The 23,687-nt window shown below is 44.2% G+C and overlaps 1 protein-coding gene across 2 annotated transcripts in view; it reads right to left on the bottom strand.

Annotated features, from left to right (window-relative positions):
- DNAH9 (dynein axonemal heavy chain 9) overlaps nt 1-23,687 on the bottom strand; it is a 1,527,051-nt gene that overhangs the window by 1,024,028 nt on the left and 479,336 nt on the right. For both annotated transcript variants that reach the window (XM_069654516.1, XM_069654515.1), the window contains exons 34-35: nt 9,252-9,360; nt 3,104-3,251 (exon numbers count right to left, since the gene is read on the bottom strand). In XM_069654516.1, coding sequence (XP_069510617.1) covers nt 3,104-3,251; nt 9,252-9,360 — 257 coding nt within the window. The remainder of the gene's footprint in view (nt 1-3,103; nt 3,252-9,251; nt 9,361-23,687) is intronic.

Raw genomic sequence — 23,687 nt, 5'->3', positions numbered from 1 at the left:
AAACGAGGCATGGCGGTGCCTGGAAAGATTCGCCGTTTTGTGAATTCCAGCTTGTAATCCATGGATGCAGAGAGGACGTTTAACTGTCATTGATTTGCTAAACCCAGAGCCTGCAGATGTCCAAATACAAATGCAGGGTGTGTTTGGAGGGAACATTGTCTCATCTTCATAAGAACGTTTCCAACGAATACATGGACAAATAAAACGTTTTTAAAAGATAGAAGCATCATGCCAAACCTACAGATTTAGGCAGCAGGCCACTGCTTTTAAGCAGTCCCACAGCCTAAAGATTTGGGTGACAGATCCTACTGCGTTTTACAGTGGCAGGTAATTTATGTGACTCTAAGGCAGGCTGCAGGACAAAGCATGCAACACATTAATTATTCTGTCTGGGCTGGTAGGTGATTACTTTGATTGGGCTCAGACCAATCCACTGACAGAGGCGGACCGGCCCCCTTAGGGGGCGCTAGAGGGACATCCTACATAGTGGGCTGTCCCCTCTGGCTGCCACCTTCCGGGGGTGGTCAACATCTACTCTACCTCCCCAGTGTAGGCGGAAAGCCGTCCCCCAGGGCCTTACTTCCGGTGGCAGGCGCCTGGGGGACGCATATAAGGCGGGGGCTGCTTTGAGTCAGCCTCTTGTCCAGCCCTCGCCGTGTTTTGATCCCCACCCACCCCGTAGGTTTCAGGTAAAGTGTCAATTTTCTAGTAGAAAGGAATAAGTAAAAAAGTCAATCAAATGGAGTTAGAATAGGTGGTTGGAAATATAGTGAGGCGTACGCATCGTTTAAGAAGTTCAGTCTTGATGTAGTAAGAACTCTTTGTAAATCGTATAGTAGGAAGATATTGTGTTGTGGTATTTTATTTCAAATTTTCTTTTTTTCTGTTACAGGAGGAGTATCAGGGCGGTCCTAGCGAGTGAGGGTTTGTTCACGCTGCAGCTATGGCTGTTAGTGGTTCTGGATTGGCCTGGCCAGAGCCAAATCCAGCGACGGGCACTACCAACTCACCTTCGGGGTCTTTAGGCTAACAACACCTCTTGTTAGTGCCCCGAAAAATGTCGGACTGGTAGTAACCAGAAGCGGAGTCCGCTTGTGCCTTTGGCAAACAGGGATGACATGGTTGACCCTTTTAATGTAATGTGATAGTATGTGGCTGGGACCGTCCCATTTTTATGTTTGCTCCAAAATAAAACTGTGACCTGTTTCTTCCAAATAACCTTACAAAGTTGTCTGTGGTTATTGTGTGATGTGATTGTAACACACTGGCCACAAGAGGTGGGGGGTGGCGAATGGTGATCTCCCCGCTATGGCAGCTATGCGACTGTCCTGCACTCTTGCTGTTACAACCCTTTAGTGAACCACCAGTGAAGGCAAGTGGCAGAGCATAACAGCATCAGACAGCATCTGCCTATCAGACTGAGGGGGGGAGAGGTAATCAGTCTCCGTGTCATTCAGTGTTCAACTTGCACTGCAGGAATACATATGTGTTGCCCAGGCTGCTGCTACAGAGCAGTGGCAAATGTTGCCTACCAGCTCTGTGTAATTACCTTCTGTGTAATCGGATTTGGTGTTAACTTAACATTCAGAATTATACATTTTTAACATTTGAACATCTTTCCATGTAGTGCTGTTTGATGGGTTGTGTATTTTAGAAAGCTTCAATGGTGCCAACGATGTATGATTTGTATTTTCCTGTGATGTCATTGTTATGCAAATTATTATTTTTGAAACTTGAAAAATCCTACATCTTTTTGATCACAGAATGTTGGCAAGTATGCAGCATGACAGGCCTGGTCAGAGTATTTGATGGAATGATGCCATTGGATGTTATTATGAGTTTTTAAGAAAAATAATGGTTGGACGGCTGACCAGGTTGACACCTGATGATGGTACAGTGCATAGACACTCAAGTCAGACATTCTTTAGTCAGTATGTGAGAGTTCTCATGCACTGCACAATGGTATTATAACATTTTCTGTAGGTCACATTAAGGATTCTGAGAAAACAAAGGCACGTTAGGATTGTATTAAATGTGAATGAGGGGAAAGTGGGAAGAGTGACCACCTGCTCCTTTTCCCCACATCTGCACATTTTGATTTGCACTGGAATGCCACCTCTCTGCTGGAACCTCACCGTGGAGTCCCCACGGGGAATCTTGGGTTAAATGCCGCTGGAGATCCCATTCTTCTGATGGTTGCAAAATGACTTATTTTCCATTGATTGTGGCCAGCAGGAACCTGACATTATCTTTGGAAATGCACGGGGCACTGACTGAGGCCAGGTTTACCACCTCGTGATCTGGCCAGGGTCAGCCCTGGGGAGAAAAAAAAAAAGAAAGCACCCACGAGCAAACTAACTTCATCTGGTGACCCCATGCACGGGGTCACAAGAGAATGTTACGGTCCTCTGCCATGACCCGGTTTATTTATTTATGCAATGTTTGTTGGATACTTGGGCCCAGATTATTTATTTATGCAATGTTTGCCGGATACCTGTATCTGACAAACATTACATAAATAAATAAATACCCCTATTAACATTGAAACTATCACACACAAGGCAGGCACCCAACTGCTTTGAGGGGAGCTGTAGGGGGTTTGCCAGGTGTGGCAAAAGAAAGCATTGCTTATAGCAAACAGAAAACACAGAAATCAGCCTGTTTGAATAGTACCCAAGGGGTTTTTTATTTTATTTTTTATAAATGGGATGCAAATTGTTCATTTTAAAGAATATTTACCCAGCAACAATGATCAAAACTACTAGCCGCATAGTGAAGTAACTCATCACCAGCCATGGAAGTGGTCTAAAGTGGAATTTATACATAGTTTGGAAAAGTAGCAGCATGAAAGAAATAGCGCTGTTTTAAAACTATTATTTTGGACATTTCCTTTGATCGGAGGTCAACTGCCAGCTCTGCCCCCTAAACCCTGCCACCTCGGGCACCGCCCCCCCAAACCCCGCCCCACCCTGGCCCTTGTGGGATCCCCCACCAACTTTCTTTCCATTGCCACCACTGCAAACAGCCCAAACAATGTGCACAAGAAACATGCCACCAACACAAGTGAATGTTGTATATAATAAGCTGGAATGTACTGCAGTACCTTGTTCGAAGAGTATCCAAGCAAAGTGGCAGGTATTTATCGAAAAGAATGGTTAGATTAGCTCTCTCCGACTGCACTTCTCTTTTGTCTATCCAGCTGGTCACTGGCGGATTCCATACCAAGTCTGCAGGGTTTATGTAAAGTATCCCTATGGAGACAAACAATAACGTGTCAATTAACATGTCAATCACTCACATGAACTTGATGTCAATATCCTCAATGTGTTGAACACATTTATATATGAAACAATGTAGGGGATCTCTTATAGGTTTTTTGACACACATTTAGTTCCCCTTCCATAGTGTTTATGTAGAACTAGAACCACTATCTAGGTAAACTGGTAGGTTTGTTGTAGATCAGTTTGTTCTGTTGCCTTGAAAAGTCAAGGAGCAACAGATTTTGTCAAAGAATATGCACAATGTCCCCTTTTTAAATGGTTAAAACATGTGCTGTTAATTTCCATTCTTTGTTTTTTATGTTATGTTAAAGGAGATGTATACTGTGCACTATCACCACCAGAGTGGTCCCCTGGCGCTCTGGCAGGTCTGAAAAGCAAGGGTACATTAGTAGGACTGAGCAGGAAAAAGCACAAGAGCTGTGATGTGCTGCTGGCAGCTTCAGTTCGGTTTACACCGTTCGCTGAGCGTAGGTGTGATTTTTCGGTGGGTAGTTGTCATGTGCTGTTGTGTGCGACTATGTGTTGTTTGTTTTGTTGTTGGTGTAGTGAAGTGTATAGTTTGTTGTGCGATATAGGTATGGTTGTGATTTCTTTAGAGTTTGAGAGGTGTAAGCAGAGGGATACGTTTTTTAATGGGTTGGTTAGTGGTGGCGCTCCACCGTACCTCCTCCATTTTGGCCCCATGTGGTGCACGTCAATGCCAGTGTCGCGCATTGTGGTGTGTGGGGGGGGTCCTCCCTCCTATATTCTGTGCAGGGTTGTGGGTTGTCTGCAGGGCTATTTAGAGGTGATGCCTCCTCCAGCCCCGACCCTGTGTCCAGACTGATGGATGTCTACACCGCTTTGGCCCCAGGCATAACCTGGTGTGCAGCCGCCATCACATTCCTGGGCCTCCGGGGCCCTGTGGTTTATCTGTTCGGTCACCACTCTTTCCCCTTCAACTCTCATGCCCTCTGCCTGTGGTTCAACCTAAGACGCTCCCATCTCTCTCGGTAGCCTCCAGTAGAGCCCTCCATGGAAAGCCGGGTCTCCCTCCCACTCTGAAGGCTCACCACCTCCCTGCACTTGTCGTGGAATGGGAGCAGTGGCTTTTCTTCAAAATTATATTTAAGTCTAGTGCCTGGCTAAGCTTCCTAATTCTCTCCAAGTGTGATGCACAGCTAATCTTCACAGCTCTATCTAGAAGTGATGCATGGTTGAACTTCACGATTCAATCTTGGTGTGACGCATTGCTAATCTTCACATTTCAGTCTAAGTGTGACGTATGGCCAATAACCTCCTGCGTCAGTCAGGGTTTCGACTGGCCCATGGTACCCAATCAGCTCTTCAGGACCTAAAGACCCAACTGGGTGAGATCAGAGATGTCACCAAAATGGCTCTCCTCTTATTGTTGGACCTCTCAACAGCCCTTGACTTGGTTGACCAGCAAATACTCTGTAACCGCCTCTCCACAGCAGCCCATTTCTCTAAGGAAGCAACCACCTGGATCTCATCCTTCCTCACTAACAGAACAATGAGAGTTTTCTCATCTTCCACATCTGCCCAGCCAGCCCCAGACACTTGTAGCGTCCCGCAAGGTTCTTGTGTCTCTGCTACCCTTTACAATGTCTTCAGAAAGCCACTCTTGGACCTTCTGGACTCCCATGGTATCTCCTACACAAACTATGCTGACGATACTCAGATTTGTTTACCCATCTCAGGTGACTACACTACGGACACCAACACTTTGGTGCAGTCTTTCATACCATCCAGGCTTGGATGGCATACCACTCACTCTGCCTCAATGATTATAAGACCGAGCTGCAACAGTAATGCAACAATTATCCTGTGCCATCACTTTACATATTTCTGTCACATCAGGAAACGGAATCGATTACTTAAAGAGGCGCATAAGAGAGCTGCATCCCGTTCTTATATGGCCTGACAACATCAGCCTGCACATGAGTACCTGAACAAGCAGTAGGAACTAGAGATGAACTCCAAAGAACTCAACAGAAAGGATAGGCAGCAAAAGGGTCAGTCAAAGTGGCCTGGAACGATACGAGCAGAAGAAGCTGCCTTGACATAACTCAGCAACATAATTTTCCTAAGAACAGTTTAGAAGGTCCACGAGGCACATGTACAGACATTTGAAGGAACAGTTAAAGGAGAAAAGGCCGACAGCAAAATACAGGGCAGTAGTTAGATACTGAGGCTGTAGTTATATTGTACAGACAGACTGAGCCCTTCAGATAAATGGGTGTATCAGTCAATTTACTCCCTAAAAATATCTAAATGCTCCCAAAAATGAAAAATAGGTAGTACATTACTCACAACAAAAGAAAATAGGAAACACAAACATAAGAGCCTGTCACCCTGCTTTGAAGCACACAGCTCCATGCTATGTTCAGACCAGAAGTAAACATGGTGCCGCAGCATACAACTCTGCTGCTTTTACTTAATAATCTGAGGCGGAAAAAATGTATCTTTTAATGTGCATGAATACCTAGGTTCAGAGAAATATTTATTAGAAAAACATCTGCTTTAGAGTTAAAACACATTTTTACTCGCTCATAAAATATTCCTTTTGCAAATAGGACTTCGCGTTTTACTAGCTAAAGAATCTTTTTACTCCCAGAAATAAGGAGTAAAATACTCTCACTTCACACCCTAATCTGGGGTACTAGATAGGTCTTTCTGTTATTCAGGCCCCTCAGACAGACTATACCAAGTTTACTCTAAGCAAATATTTCTAAGTGGAGAAAGGGGATCATGGTGACCCTATAGCCACCAATTTAATGACGTGTTCCTTCCGATAGGAAACCTCTTTTTCCATATGCTTAATTTAAACATGTGAATCTTCTATTTGTGTTCATGCATTCTAGTGATGCATGTTGTATTTCCTTTGTCCCTGGAGGTCAGTCCACAGGCGATTTTAATCAACAAGGTCATTTGAGCAGTTCCATGCCAAAGGTATCTACCGCGAGACCTTTGCCGGCTCCACTTCACTCCAGGTCTCCGGGTCATGTGCTCGGAAATATGTTGTTTCGCACTCTGAAAACCTGGAAGCAAAAATATCCCCCTTTGACGTTTAAGAAAATGCCTTTCTGCTGCTGGGATGTTTTAGTGACCTGCATGAAAATATCTTCAAGGTTTTCGGTCGCTCTTTCTGCAAAGAAACATGGAAAATCCCAGTAATGCCTGGATGAGATTATCAGGTGCTCTAACGGCTAACGCTCCCTCTTCTAAACCTAAGCAAGCAACGTGTGCTGCTACAAATAAAATGCTGCTACCGAAAAAAAGGAACATCTGTGAATTTCTGATCAAAGCAATGCGTTTTCTGTGGACATCAACCAGTTTGCGTATACAGAGGCATTTCACATTCAACAGACTTCTGCATAAAAGACCACTTGAGAAAGTTGTGTGGGTCCTAGATCCTGCGCAGACATTTTAGATGGAACATGTGTGAACTCATACTTTTCCCAGAGCACTGTGGGGAGGTGGGGAGTGTGTTTATCTTACTCCATATTGAACAGTTCACTGTCATGTAATGGAACACGTGCTATGCTCTTCTTGCACCTGTGCCCAAAGCTGCAGCACTTTTCCAAAGATTTGGAGTCTGGTGACTCCTCGTAGGCAAAATCAGTCTTAAAGAAATTGCTGATATTGGAATGTCATTTTTGAGCTACACGGCTTGTTTCTGAGGAAATACTGTCGATGTAAAAGTAAAACCCCATGTTACATAGTAGGTAAACGTACCCTCATACATTAAAACAAAGGCATTACAGCAAATGTAATCATTGTATAGACTTCTAAAGAGCGGTGAGTAATTGACTGCTGCCCTGCAGGAGTACAAGGATGAGTAGAGGCTAAAACGCCCACTCAGCCCTCACGCCTCATGCAGCTCTTGGTGGTTTGGCAAAGCCGACCCAGACTTCTTGGCACTGTGCAAAGATCGGAAGAGAGCAAAAGGCAGCAACGGAGCAGCCTGCTGGTTCATATAGCATTGAAACGTTCTTGAAACATGCTCCAAGCAGTTCAATGGCAGAAAACACTAGGATCCCGGCTATCATGGCTTTAGGGTGCTACAAGTCCCAATACAGGGGCTATGGGACAAGAAGAGTCCTGTTCTTGTGCTCCCAAACACAGGGGAGTCTGGCACACAACGGCAGGGGTCCTTGTGTCCTTAAACACTGTGATGTCCTGTGGCTGGCAGAGGGGTGGTCTTGCTCCAGCAGCAGATCACTTCTTAGGTTGCTGAGAGTCCCACTCCAGGGACAAGATGGGCCCTTGGTCTCAGGCTCCCAAACAGGGGGAGGCTGGCACACAACAGAAAGGGTCCTCCAACACGGTGAGGTCCTGGGTTCCGCTGTGGTTGGCAGAGAGGCAGGTCCTGTTGCAGAAGCAGATCACCCCAATGGTCACTGGTGTTAGGGGACACATCTTGACTCTGCCTTTAGAACACCTGCCTTCACCTCACAAATGGAGTATTTTTAGAAAGGAATGCTCTATCAGCAGGGTCCAATGAAATCTTCTCAAGTGATGATCCAATGAAGTGGTAATCAACCGCTTATTTTATAGGCAAAAGTCCACAGGTGATCGGTCCTGTGTTTGTGCCTGTGCTAGCCTGCTTCAAGAGTCCCTGCTCTTGAAATGTGTGGACTTTGCACTTCTACCTCACACCCTAAGTGCTTTACTCCAGAGAAAGTGGAGGGGACAGGAAAGAAGAAGACAGGCAGAGAGAATCAACATGGCGGCACCCTCTAAAAAAATTACAGATCCCTCTCTGGCTACACTATCACGCCCCCTTTCCATCTCAATAGTATCAAATGCCTTTAGAAATGCAGGTCCCTGGTGTAAGGCCTGCCTCTCTGTGAATAGGTGTGCCTCTTGCTTTCTGGTCCCAGGCCAGCATCCTGTATAGTGGCTGTCCTGGGGGAAAAGGTGTTACCTGCCCTTAAAAGGCACAAAGAGAAGCAATGCCCCAATACCTGTCAATGGACAGAGGTGGGCCTTGTCTGGGACAAATTCACATAATCCTTCCACAGCTGAACTGGGCCCACCGGGCTGACATGTGTGAAATCAATTTAATGTGGCTGGAACAACTCAGAGATGATGGAAACCATACCCTAACTCATGTATGGCTTTTATTTCCAGTTGAGTGTGCCACCTGAACAAGACCTCCAGAGGTATGCAGTTTTTGGAGCAGGGGTGCATATTTAAAATGCAGCCCCCGTGCTGCAGAGACTTGGATGGCACTGCAACTGTCAAGGGGGCACCTGTGACCTCGGAACCTGCTCTCTGCCACTGCTAGAGCAGGTGCTGCAAATCAGGATGCTGATGCATCCTGGCACAAGTACACACTACGGGTTTGGCATGGAGTTTATGGCAGGGGAATCGGATTTGCAGATTTCCCTTTCAGCAGTGGAATTAGCTGCATCATTTTATTACTTAATAATAAAAAACAAGCCAGGGCATTCTAAACCTTGCCAGATGCCAATTCATCACAACAACTTACAGTGCACACTAATTTCTCTATACGCTAATAAAATGTGTTACAGTAACGAAACTCTTATTTGGACCTAACGCAGGTGAAGGTATTTTCCTAAGGAGGATTTGAACCATTGATCTGGGGTTAACAGAGATCCCTGTAGCAGCTGTATTAATACTGTGAGATGTTGCTTGATTGCTCAAGTGGATCCTTCACGGTTATGGGTTTGGAACAGGAATATTCATAGCCAATTTAAGGAAGACATATGCAGAGGTCATTTGTGAAGTACTAGAGATACTTTATCAAAACAATTTGCTCTTTTCCTACAGCTGAGACAGCAATTTTGGATCCATTCGACGTTATCATTCTTAGTATTCAGAGGTGAGAATCTGTGATGTGTGGAGTGAAGACCAAATAGCCATTCCATACATACGCAAAATATGTCCCGAGACAGAAATTGCAAAGCATTCCAATCCATACGCTGCAGTAAGACACGTTACCTGCTCTGGACACTGTGGCTGGGGTGGCGGTACGAAGGTGACTGATTTCAAACACTAGCCTCATGGAAGGGTTCAGTGGGATTCTTTCATTGCTAGCCAGTGTCAGCACCTGCAGGGGGAAGATAGACAAATGTTCAGTGAAGCTACAAACCTAGCACTTGATTAGTGCCTGATAAGATCATTTGATTCGCTGGCAGCAAGAGAACAAAAATTTGCACATACTGTTAAAGGCCAATTCCATTCAAGATAGGAAAATATCCATCACTGCATGAACACAAAGTGTCTCATTACGTGTTTGGAGGCAGCCATGCCCTTAACAAGGGCATGGCTGCCTCCAAACCCGGGTCCGTGGTCCCTGAATGGGGAAATACCAGGCCATTCTGACTTTGGAGGGCCCGGTATTTCCGTTAATGACGAGCCCGTTGTTAGCATGCTGGTCCCCTCGCGGGACCCACAAAGGACAACTGGTAAAACCAGGCATCCAGAGCGGGTCCCGCAAGGGGACCTCGTAATGAGATGGTACGGGATTAACGGCGCCAGCGCCGTTAACCCTTTACCGCCTCACTTGTAATGAGGCCCAAAGACTTGGATATTTCTGTACCAAAAAGGTGGAATTTAAATCTTGTTTTTCTTTTTTCCAACAGTTCCTATGTGCCTAAATTCTGGCTTTGGTAACATAATCGATATATTTACACATATGTCCTAAAATGCTTTTGGAAAGTTCCAGTAGCCTTAATGTTTCATTTTCATGTTGGATATTCCGTGTTACTAAAGAACCAAACAGTTTATCATCTGCTTGCAAAAAAAGGTTTGATTTGTCATTTATTTTGCAACCTCAGGTGCTTCCAAAAATTTTAAATCCCAGCAGGTGGGGATACCATTCAATCTGACAATATCGGGAGTATCCCAGAAACATTTGATAATGAGTGAAGAGAAATGACAGCACCGTGTACATGCAAAAATTCTGCAACAATAGCACTTTGCAATGCCGCTGCTACAGGTATAACACAAATGGTCTTTTCAGAACCAGACGAATCACATCAAATTATCTCGAGAATGAATTTACAATTTCGATAGTTAAAAGGTACCGCCACATTGGGATAGTTAGCGTTTTGATAGTGTATTGTTTAGTCAAAAATAACCCAGAACTGCAGCAACCATGCAAAAGTAAAGCCCTAGATCACCCCACAAAAGGAACATGTAGTTCTAGAGCAACTCTACATTTTGGTGGTTTGAAGTTCACACAACACAAGGGGCTTCTTGCACACTCTAAATTCTTGCTATGACCAAAGGTCAATTATTAAATATAATCGCCTTCTTTATGCATCTTTCTGAAGCTGTCCAATTATTAATCCTCAAGGAAGCAAAATGCAGCTGACTAAAGGCCATGTAATTCCAACAATCCACAAAGTCATTACCAACTTTCAAAAGGAAATAACTTTATAATGAGCTTTGTTTTCAAATAGGGAAACATTACAGTATGTTGGTGTATTTTTCTGTGAGCATACAAAGGAAAACGTGACATCCCCATTTCCAGGCTAGCATTAGAAAGCAGTCTGCCCAAGCGGTCATCAGAAGGGAGTTTAGAGGGTATGAGCATGCAGCTGCACAGGTCGTCCAAAGCCCTGCACCCACCGGTGAGTTCCTAATGATCATGGTCTTCCCGCTGATCCATGAGATTGATTGCACAAGCGTGGAGGTGGAATTGGATCAAAGGTGAACTGGGGTTAGTCCGAGTGCTCAAGTGGGATAGTGTAGCATGAGGTCCCTAAATTAATCCACTACAAAGCCCACAGTCTCTGGTTTCCAGAAGCAGCCAAGGCTACAAAGTAATAATAGTAATTAATGAAAATCCTATAACATTTTCCAGGTTTACACACATTTAAGGGTCCCTCTCGCACTCTCTACGTGATAAGCTAGGTTTCTTCGTCATTTTGTATTGTCTATGTTGGTTTAAATAGCAAACATTGGCACCCAAGTCACGCCTACGCCCCACCCTAGGGCGACCTCTGAGAATTCCCACAGAACGCAAACTCTCAGTAGAAAGTGATTGCGTGGTTGAGAAGGTTACGTCTGAAATGTAGGTCCATGTCAGAAAGTGGCAATTCTTCTCAGGAGGGTTGAAAGTGTATATAATGGAGTACTGATCATTTACATTTAGGGAATAGAAGTACGCTCGATCTCCTTGACTCTGTTTTCATCAATCCAGAACGTGGTTTCGATTCACCACACTTAATTGTTCAGTTATTACCAAGCACAGAGCTAAATGGTTGCCCTTTGTATGTGAAGATAGTAATCCTGGCGTTATTCATCCATCCGTAACAGAGTACCCTTAAATCCAGCTGTCATCCTGTCAAACAGGAAATTATATCGTACCTCCTATTACAACGAATATATGTATATTGGCCTACGCCAAGCTGCTTGTAAGCCACTTGCAGAGAAATCCGTGTTGCAAGGTCCTGACCATAGAATCAATGTAAGCCGCCATTTTAGGTCAATCCGCCATTTTAGGTTCTCTCTGTAAAGTCACCCTGTGAGTTAAAATGGTGGACGATGTCATTCCGAAATACAACATGGCCGTCTTGACCTCTGTGTGTAATTAATATGTAACTTGCCTGCAGGCCACTTGTTGGGGTCGTGAACTGAGGCCTTGTCCTTCGTTGACCTGTGTGTAAAGGATTACTTGCACCAATGAAACTAATCCACGAGCATATGTTAAGAACAATGTATTCAAATACTGAACTTAGAACACTTGTTTATCTACATTGTATTAATGTTTGAGAAGACCTGTATAAAAAATCCTAAAATACACAGTTGCTGTGCAGGCTTGTTGACGTATGTATGATATGATATGGAATTTGTAATGCGCCTATACACAAGTGTGTCAAGGTGTATTAAAGGCAAACTACTTGCATGTGGATATGCGAACGCGGCATGAACCCTAGATCAGTGATGTATTAGAGGAATATTAACCCGAAGTAGGGTTGGACATCATGTTCGCAAATGGTATAAAAGAGCAACAAATTCTAATGTACAGCGTCTCTCACTAAGCACACTGAACCATGCTGGAGTTCGTTGTGTTGTACTGAGGGCGGATAGCTATCTGTTACTTTTCTTGGAAAACTGTCCAGTATAAAATAAAGATCTTTGTATGTTCCTTTGTAACCCATGTTCGGTGTATTTCCTTTTGGGGTACTCAGCCTCGATATTTTGCTTTTGTTTTCACAGTTGGCACCCGAATAGGGACCCTCAAGAATGATGCCGGATTGTCGAAGGTTGACACTTGCTATCGGACCGGGATCGGATGGTGTGACAAAATAAGGGGCCCCTTCTGAACGAGACGCCCCACCTCAGCACCGCTGCACGACCCGATCCCTGGACGATTAGCTTGTGGTCCGAGACGGCATCTTGACGAGGGTCCACTTATCGAGGCGGGCAGATTTTCCGAAATCACCAAACATGAGGTAAGATTAGTTAGGTAAGATTCTTTGTAATCCGATCGGACCTCCTTAGGAATCGATCAGGTGAGTCGTGACCCGACTCTTAAATAATCCTGATAATTTGATTTTGGTCTATTGTATCTGCAGACACAATCATTGACCAGGTAACACCAATAATTTGATATGCCTGGGAAATTGTCTACCTGCTTCAGGGCGTGTTCCACAGCGATAGACAATCTTTGGAATTTAGCCGTCCTGCACCACAGGAGTGGTCGCTGGCGTGTACTATGTACTGTAAGCATGGCATTGGAAGTATAGTGTTTAATGATATTTGACAAAGACAAACCAGTCATGCCTCTGAACTTCAGTGGCCAATTAATGGTAGTTTTGAAATCCCTCGTATTGACTATTTAGAGTCGATTCTATTAAAGAAAAAGGCTAGACCTGCAGCATTCAATGTTTTGCAGAATTGGAAAAAAGAAGCGTTGCAGCAATTTAAGAGTAACGAAAAACATCCACGCCGTCATAAAATGAAAGCCAAAAAAGCATTATTATATGACCAAGATAAATATTCTGAGTCGACTAGGAATATGGATAGGGCTTTTTCACTTGGAATTCAGAAAATGTATCCTTCTAAAGACCTTCATGTTTCCGACGAATTCATCGACAAATTGTTAAATGAACGAAGAAGACCTGGTGCCTCTGTGCCACCTCCGTATGTTCCTCTTCCTGCTGCTTTGCCTCTTCCTGTTGTTCCTGCTCCTCCTAATGTTCCTCTCCCTCCAGTTACTATTCCTCCACCTATTCCTCCATCCGTTCCTATTGCACCACTAACAGTACCTCCATTGAATTTGCCTGTTCCCCCTCTTCCAAGTGGTCTTGTGCCGCGTGTAGCCGATCAGGGTGCGGGGTCAAGCGTTGTCACTCGCAATACTGTACCGCCAGGGAAGAGATTTGATTGCATGGGCTAAGCATTGTATGGAGAGAGATGATCAAGCTAATGTTTTTGCCACACTTTTTAATATGGATAATTTTCCTGAGAAAAATGTTTTTATTGAAGTTTTAGGGATTTATTTATGTTTAATGTGGGGCAAATTAAATAATACAGATCTCCCTGAAGGGTTAAGGGATCTAAACACTTTAGCGTTTTCAAGAGACACTGTGGAGAAAGTTAATGAGCATGTCAAGAGGTTATTTGAGTATAGAAAGGAGTTGGAAAGGTTACAGAATGAGGATGACGAGGGGGGAAGCATGTAGGTACAGACACGGTTGCTTCCTTGTCGAAGATCGATATCTGAGGAAGCACGAATTTGTACGAAAGATGTGCTTAGATGGATTTCAAATATGTCAATAACTCCAGTTGAGGTATACGACACATACAGTCAGTATACGCCAGAAATGAAGAGGAAAGTGATACAGGTAATGATAGAGTACCTACAGGATGATTGTGTAAAGAGAAAAATGAGTTGTCCCACAGAGGTTTGAGTATTTATAAGAGAGCTTTTTTCACTTGACACTTCTTCGACTGCTTTAGGGCTCGACTTAGCTCTGTTGCTTAGTAAGCGTTCGGAGTTGCCTACTTCTCAGTTGCCTATGAGAGAGGTTCCTCCGACATTTGTCCCGAAGGTGGAGATTGCGGCTGATCCTGCAGCAAATATAGTCGCTGTGAACATTCCTGCACATTATGTATCACAGTTTGTTCATGTCCCGTTCTCAAGACAGGAAGTGAATACTATTAGACAATCTATTCCTGATATTAGGAAAAATCCAACAGGATTCTATAAAGAAATAGAGTCCGTCTTGCAGTACTCAGTGTTCACCCTAGGCAATATTGATTTGTTATTTCCTGTACTCCTGCCCGTAGATTTGTGGAAACAAGTTAGGACAATAGACGACGTAACAGGGTTGGGAGATACATGGGCAAACATAACTAGATTTGATGGAGAAAGGCCAGCTGGTGAAAGACCGCCCCAGGTGATACTAACTTTGCCTGATAGAATTATTGCAAAATTGAAAACCATAATTACTGAGGAAATAATTATTTGGGACAAGTTTACGGCCTGTGCCCAGGGGAAGTCTGAGGTTGCTACCGAGTTCTTTAATCGGTTTGAACAGGTATTCTCGGATTTCAGCGGACAAGACTTAGGCACAGAGTCTGGGAAAAGATTATTTGTGGACAAATTTGTGTTTGGATTGCTGCCTGACATCCAGTCAGAAATGATGTCTTCTGAGAGCGCTTGGCAGGCGAAATCCCAATCAGAAGTACTGCACATGGCTCAGTACTACGAGAATCGTGTCAATAATGAAAAAGATAGAGTTGAAAAACGAAAAGGTGATTTAAAGACTGAAGTATTATTAAAGCAAATTGTTAGAGGCCCGCAGGGGGTAGTTCGCAGATTAGAGGTCAGTAGGTTCCACAAGGGAATGTGCCCTTGGGTCCTGTGAACATTAACCAGTGTGCATATTGTCGACAAGAGGGTCATTGGCGTGCACAATGCCCAGTCCTTCAACAGAGGTCGAATAACACATTTGGGAATATGGGTAGACGATCCAGAGGTCACCCGGGAGTAGGGGGCCCTGGTAGAGGTCAGTTTGCACAGGATCCTCAGCAACCTTTCTCAAAGGATAATCAGACTCCAAGTGTGGATACTAGGAATATATTGGATTATCCTTCTGCTGGATCTGAAGAGCTTCCTTTTGATGATATTCTGTTTCATTAGGATTGCCAGAAGGAGGGTTTGGAACCTACACCTATTCCCGTCAATCAGAAAGGTCCCTACGTGGAAATGGTAGTGGGAAATAGGAAACATCCGTTTTTGATAGATACTGGAGCACAGAAGTGTTCCATTGATCAGTCTCGGGTTCCAAACATTCCACTGTCAGGGCAAACCAATGTTTCTGTAGGGTTTTCTGGCACACCAGTTGTTTGTCCAGTTTCTTCTCCGGTACCTATTTCTTTGGGTCCCTTTACAGACCACTGTCCATTCCTTTTGACTTCAAATTGTGGGGAGAATTTGATGGGTTTAAATCTATTGAAAGAATTAAATGCAATAATTTATTGTTCTTCCGATGGAGTGTGTTTAACGATTTCACCACAGCAACTTTCTGTCTCGCAATTCTGGACTAGACCTTTGCCGCCAGAATTAATTGATGTACCAGAGAGTTTATGGGCAATTGATGACAATGAAGTTGGTGTTTTACAGATTGAGCCTGTTAAGATAGTCTTGAAACATGGAATTGAGCTGCCACGCATTCCCCAGTATGAGATTTCAGTTGAGGGCGAGCAAGCTTTGAAATGCATTGTTTCCGATTTTGTGCATCGCGGGGTGATTGAGGAAATTTCAGGAAGTTTGTGCAATAGTACAATAGTAGATTTTACCCCTGTACAAGAAAGACGATAATGCAATTCCATTCCGTTTCATAATTGATTTACGTGCCATTAATAAAGTCGTCACTCCGCAATTTCCAATTGTGCCTGATGTGACGACAATATTGACCATGATTCCAGCTACAGCTACTAACTTTAGTGTTGTGGACCTGAAGAATGCTTTCTTTAGTATTCCTATACACAAGGATAGTAAATACTTGTTCGCGTTCACCTTAGGGGGACGCTCGTTCACATTTACTCGTGCACCTCAAGGTTACGCAGAGAGTCCTAGCATCTACGATAGGGCTTTGAAAGAACAGCTTGATACTCTTGAATTGCCCTCTACTTGTACATTGCTTCAGTATGTTGATGACATGCTTTTAGCTGCAGACTCTGAAAGTGCCTGCAAGGAGGGCACTGTGTTGTTGCTTATTCATCTGGCTAAACATGGTCACAAAGCTTTGCTTAAAAAGTTTCAATATTGTTGCCAGGAGGTCGCCTATTTAGGCCATCTCCTGTCAAAGGAGGGAAGAAGATTGACACCTGAAAGAATAAAATACATTTCTGGCATGTCTGTCCCAAATACACAGAACTTAGAGCCTTGATAGGAATGGCTTCTTACTGTAGGTTGTGGATCCCAAATGTTTCACTAGTGATCAAAAAGGATGTTGGCTTTGACAAAGAAGGGAATTTCTTCACCATTGCCGTGGAACACGGAACACCAGCAATCGTTTGACTTGCTCAAGACTGCATTATGCTCGGCACCAGTTTTGTGCACACCAAACTATGAAAAGGCCTTTGTGTTGTTTGTGCATGAATGTGATGGATGTGCTTTGGCTGTATTAACGCAGGAACCTGGAGGGAAGAATCGGCTGTGCGGTTAGTTTTCTTCCGCCCTTGATCCTGTAGCATGCGCTTTGCCAAGATGTTTGCGAGCTGTCGCTGCTGCGTCTGTAAAACAGAGTGAGGGAATGGTCCTAGGCCATGATCTAACCCTGATGGTGCCTCACTCTGTAGATGTTCTACTGAACCAAACCCAAACGCAACACCTCACTTCCGCACGGTTGACGAGATATAAATTGATCTTGTTTTCTCCTCACATCCAAATTAAGAGGTGTTGTGTTCTTAATCCGGCTGAACTCCTACCTTTCCCGCAAGGTTTTGCTTGCAGCGATGAAGAGTCACATGACTGTCTGTATACTACCGAACAAGAGACAAAGGGTAGAATTGATTTGAAAGACACTCCTTTGAATAATCCGCAAGGAGAGCTGTTTTGTGATGGCTTCTGCTTCAAACTTCCGGATGGTACATCCACAGCTGCTTATGCAATCACCACATTAAGCACGGTCGTGGAAACCAAGAGAATCACGCATAACTCTGCGCAGGCCACAGAGATTATAGCATTGATCCGAGCTTGTGAAATTTCCGGAGGGCTCACAGTAAACATATATACTGATAGTCAGTATGCTTTTGGGGTGGTTCACAACTTTGGGAGACTTTGGTCAGAGAGAGGGTTCTTAACTTCACATGGCACCAAAATCCAACATGGCTCCCTAATAGTACAACTGCTCTCAGCGCTTGCGCTCCCTACTCAGTTAGCCTTCATAAAATGTGCAGCAAATCGAAAGATTACAGATGACATAGGAAAAGGGAATGCCACGTTAGAAGAATCCAAGAGGTGGGCTGAAGGCTTGGGGAAACTTGATGACGGGTTCTGGGTGGACATAGTTGAAGGGAAACGGCTACTCCCTGACGCTTATGTAATGATGATGGTCATCATGGCCCATGGACCTACACATATATGTGCCCAGAAAGTCACGAAAATGTTAGAGAAAGTTTGGGCAAATGACAACATTTCGAAAATTGCCCAGCGCTATGTTCAGGACTGCATGATTTGCCTACAACATAATGTGGGAAAGGGGACAGCAACTCCAAGGGGAAGTTTTGGGCCACCTTCTGTTCCCTTCGAAGTCATTCACTTTGATTTGATTGAAATGGAACGCTGTAATAATATGAAGTACGTATTAGTGGTCATCTGTGCTTTTAGTAAATGGGTTGAGGCTTTCCCTGTCACAGATGCTATGGCCATGACTACTGCAAAAACCATGTTAAAAGAATACTTCCCGCGGTTCGGGCTACCAAGAGTCATCTGGTCAGACAATTGTCCACATTTTGTCGCTGCTGTAATTCCGCAGATATGTGCGGCATTGCAGATCGACAAACGGTTCCACTCGGCCAGACACGCTCAGAGCGCCGGACTAGTAGAAAGACACAATGGTATCATCAAGAACAAGCTTGCTTAGACGTGTGCCGGCACTAAATTAAAATGGCCGGACGCCTTACAGATTGTGTTATTAGCCATGCGTACAACCCCTCAAACTAAGACTGGGCTCTCTCCATTTGAGGTGGTAATGGGGAGACCGGCCAATATCTGGAACCTTCCTAAATGTAGATCTTTGAGAAATGTTGAAAATGTATTAAATTCAGATTATTGCAGCCAGTTGACTAAAAACCTGTATTTGATTTATCACCAGGTGCGAGAGGCTTTACCTGTGCGATAAGAGTGGCCGGGCCACAGCATACGGCCTGGGAGCTGGGTGCTCATCAAGGCATTTGAACGCTCTTCCTGCCTTGCATCTCGCTGGCAGGGCCCATTCCATGTCCTCTTGGTCACACATACGACGGTGCGGGTTTCTTGCAGAAAGAAGTGGATCCACGCATCGCACGTCAAGAAACTTCCTCACCCAGTGCCACATGATGCAGAAGAAACAGAACCCCTCGCTAACGCTGCAACCAACGATCCCAAAGCAGTAAATAGCGCTGAGAGTGTATCGGAGAATCTTTCTGAGCCCGTGAGGCTTGGGAAACCTGCCATGTTGTCTCCACACTCTCCAAACGTTTTGCTTCCGGAAACTGTCGTTTCAAATTCGGCATCTTCAATTGTTTCTGATACGTTGCTTCCAACGGGAAGTGATGACACATTGTTTCCGGATCAATCAGTGCCGGGAAAAGCGAGGTACAATCTGCGTCCAAGAAAATAGACTTAGGGCACGGTTCGGCTGTGCATTCGGAGAAGGAAAGGATCATCGAGGGCTTGTTTTTGCCCAAATCTGAGAAAGGGGAATCTGTTGGCTAGGGTTGTGGAAGGACTAAGAAGTGGCGCGGCCGGGAGTCGCCAGCAACGAACTTTGGGGGTTTCCATTTGAAGACTACAATGCCTGCCACCGCTACCACTCGTATGGGACTTGTGTGACCAACCGGGATAATGGACAAAGTACATGGGCCCCAAAAACGCATTGCTGTGTTCTTATAATAATATTTGGTTTTATAATAGTCACTGTCTTAGGCTTATGGTACCTCGAGGAAACTCATCCTTTAGAGTACTTGTTACCGACTGAAAATTTACCTACTGTTCCTCCTCCCTTTGTACATTTGCATACTCTGTCCCCTAGGGACTCCCAGCATAGACAAAGGTACCACAACAATACTCTGCTACTTATCATGAATGCCACGCATGCCATTTTTAATAAGTCCAACTGTTGGGTCTGCTCACATTTACCACAACATGGGGAAAAGGGGCTAGGTTGGTATATTCATCCTTTACCTTTGACAACTGCTTGTTATGCTTCTCTTAGAGCACTGTTCTTTGGCCGTTGGAACGATAGCATCTCGGGGAACTTTGATGGCACTAATTTGAATAATTTTGAGAAACGTGTTCTGACTCCTCTGGGATGCTCGCTTTTCGCAAATAGGAGTAAGCTCAACGTTGCTTCTATTAGGCCTTCTGATAGACTGTCTCATCCTTTTCATTCTTTGATTTCCTTTAAGATGGCTCCGATAGGCAATAAGGATGCCATGCCTCCTTCTTACACTGTTAACCATAGCCCTGATTCAGTTTCTTTTTGCATACAGAGGAATGGTACTCAGTCAATGGGAGATTTTAGAAGTTGTGCCAATGTTGCATATTTGACTGGGGAAGACAGAACTTTGTATGTAGGCGAACCTGTCTACTTTGTTTGCGGTAATGTAGCATTTCCATGGTTGTCCGGGGAGGGATCCTGTTATTTAGGGATTCTGTTACCTGGGGTATTTATAGCTAGTACAGTAGAGGTTTCAAAGGCTTGTCCACGGCGAGACGAGAATGGCGACACTCCCGCACAGGTCTTGGGAGATGTCGCAAAATCATTTGTGCCGTTTTAGGGACAGATAGCGAATTCCGAAGATAGCTGAAGACTAGCGAGAGTACTGGAGAGAACCATCAACCGGACAACGGACATACTCTATAATATGACATTAGAACAGAAAGCGATAAGACTAGTAGCGCTTCAGAACCGGATGGTATTAGATGTCATTCTGGCTGAACATGGTGGAGTGTGTAAATTAGTGGGGTCCGCTTGCTGTGTTTTCGTGCCAGGTTCCTCCCCAACTATCTTCAAGGCAATACAGAATCTGCACGTCCTTAGTTCAGAAGTGCATGTTCCCGAGGGAAACTGGGATTTTAGCGCTTGGTTTTGGGACTGCTTGCGATCTTGGGGTTGGAAGGTACTTTCGGTTTTACTGATCATTTTGGGAATTCTGTTGTTCCTTTGTTGTTGTATCCAGTGTCTACCGAGTATATGTTCGATGCTAGGGGGATGTTGCGCACAAGTGATAGGTACGATAGGACATAAAGTGTATGCCCGGATAGATAAAACCTCCAAGGAATACGTGTTAAAGGACATTTTAGCGATTGATCTGATGGCAATAGATATTTCTGACAGTGATTCAGGGTGCATGGACAATGATGCATGGAGTTATTTCAAGGAGATCCAAAGTAGTTTAGCACTTGGCATAGGCCAAAAGGATGGTTTGTCAAACGGGAAATTATATCTTACCTCGTATTGCAATGAATATATGTATATTGGCCTACACCAAGCTGCTTTAAGCCACTTGCGAAGAAATCCGTGTTGCAAGGTCCTGACCTTAGAATCAATGTAAGCCGTCATTTTAGGTCAATCCGCCATTTTAGGTTCTCTCTGTAAAGTCACCCTGTGAGTTAAAATGGTGGACGATGTCATTCCGAAATACAACATGGCCGTCTTGACCTCTGTGTGTCATTAATATGTAACTTGCCTGCAGGCCACTTGTTGGGGTCGTGAACTGAGACCTTGTCCTTCGTTGACCTGTGTGTAAAGGATGACTCGCGCCAATGAAACTAATCCGCGAGCATATGTTAAGAACAATGTATTCAAATACTGAACTTAGAACACTTGTTTATCTACATTGTATTAATGTTTGAGAAGACCTGTATAAAAAATCCTAAAATACACAGTTGCCATGTAGGCTTGTTGACGTATGTATTAAAGGCAAACTAATTGCATGTGGATATGCAAACTCGGCATGAACCCTAGATCAGTGATGTATTAGAGGAATATTAACCCGAAGTAGGCTTGGACATCATGTTTGCAAATGGTATAAAAGAACAACGAATTCTAATGTACAGCGTCTCTCACTAAGCACACTGAACCACGCTGCAGATCGTTGTGTTGTACTGAGGGCCGATAGCTATCTGTTACTTTTCTTGGAAAACTGTTCAGTATAAAATAAAGATCTTTGTATGTTCCTTTGTAACCCGTGTTCGGTGTATTTCCTTTTGGGGTACTCAGCCTCGATATTTTGATTTTCTTTTCACAATCCTCTGAACTGGATTATGAATATTGGAAGCTCACTGTGAATTATTTGTCATTATACCACTACATACCACGTGACAGTCCTGAGTCTAGAGTCTGTTGTCAAGGTCTATCTTCACTATATGATAAGAGTTGACTGACTTCAGGCAGAGCAGGAACTTCAAATCAGATCACAGAAAATAACAAGATGCTCTGCCAAGCTTTATGTTGTTTGTCTGTGAGAGAAATGGGAGTGGTAGAGCATGTATGGCCACATCTTTAGATACGTGGCAAAGTAAAAAAATAATAGACGTCGTAAGCACATCCCCGGACATCTGCGCAAAACACAGCCAGAGAGACAGATTGGAACAAATGTTTCGATTTCCAAATGATGACAAAGCCCGAAGAAAGCATGTTTTTGGTAAAACATTGAACTCCCATTTGGAATGGAGAGTACAATCCGAATGTGATCATAGCAGCTGTGTTTCCCAGGAGTTGCTGTTGTGCTATCTCTGGGAAGAGCCATTCAAGATGCTGATAATAAATAGAAAACATGTAAACCTGCTCTATTACCACTTGTTGAGGTTTAGCTAATTGAGAAAGGATGCATATTGTATTTAGACGCAAATACCAAAGTCCAAGTTTGAGCTCGGACTCTTCCAATGATGCTGAAACAAATCAAACAGGATTCCGAAATGTACCCGGGGGAGGTGCACCTGGGAGAGGGAGCACTACAGTGCAAACCTGCGTATGCCAGGTATGCTGCCATTAACACACGTGCTACACAGCAGTAGAATCTTTGTATGCATCATGAAACCAAATGATATCTTAACAATGTTGCTTTCTACAGTTTTGTGGGCCTTGCAATGAGCCATTGCGGTCATATTTTCACTACTACTCAGAGACCCACCACCCAGAATCCATGTGGTTACATAACACAGAGAAAATAAGTTTGTGGCAACACTCAGAACGAGTGATCTTTGAAGAAAACCAATTCCCAACTCAGACAAGACCCCATGCACTAGGAGCTCTGTGTCTTGAACAGAAGCAGTACAATGACAATATCATCTTGAAAGCGTTCATACGATTTTAAACATGCGTGCATATATCAATGACAAGATTCAGCCCATGGCTGTCTTTACCTATTTCAATAACCACACACTTAAAACATTTATGTTAAAGTGTTTTCTTTCCATAGAAATAAACAAAGTAGAGGTGGCATGAAATAAAAGAAATTGGGCACCAGTTTGGCCCCGAGTAGGAGACATATTGAAGGTTTATGTGAGCTAAAGATAGACACTCTGCTCCACTTAGATCAATCTGCCCAAGAAGTCTGCAGAAGGAGGATAGAGGTGTCCTGACTTGACCCAGAATTTTCCGCCAGCTTGTAGAATGGAAAACAAATTGGACACCATTCCAACATGCTGAGGCTTCAGTAGAAGCAACTTGATCAACTCTTAGTAGCAATGTGTGTGCTTGAGCACCACTGGGCAGTGATCATCCTGTTACTTGCCAAGCCCCCCCACTGAGCCCTACAGATTCAGCGAAAGAAGGTGCGAGCACTTTGAAACAGCTCAACTCTGTATCGTGCCCTTGCTGAGCCTGTCACTTGCTAGGCCTAAATCAACTGATCGACGCCAGGACCAGATTTGAATCACTAGCAAGTCACATGCTGACTCTGACCAGGGGTCACAACTATGGGCTCGACCCGGCTTACCCTTGAATGGCTGCCTCACCGACCTGCACATCAACACACCCGAGATCACCACTTTGGCAACTGTTGCCTGCCGATTTGAACCACTGGAGCGTCACTCATCGACCCCTCCCTGCAGCTAAAGCCCAACGTGGCCTGGCACAACTGCGAAGCAATCCTGGGACCGTACCAAGCTGCATCATTGAGAGCACTTATTCCACTGCACATAGAGACTGCATTCGCCCCTACTCAACGGCCACTTACTGCCTGGGCCTAGACGATCCAACA

Source organism: Ambystoma mexicanum, chromosome 3q, assembly GCF_040938575.1.
Source record: "Ambystoma mexicanum isolate Mex_15411 chromosome 3q, UKY_AmexF1_1, whole genome shotgun sequence".
NCBI lineage: Eukaryota > Metazoa > Chordata > Amphibia > Caudata > Ambystomatidae > Ambystoma > Ambystoma mexicanum.
The sequence above is the reverse complement of the archived record's forward strand: the minus strand, read 5'-3'. Positions and strand labels throughout refer to the sequence as shown.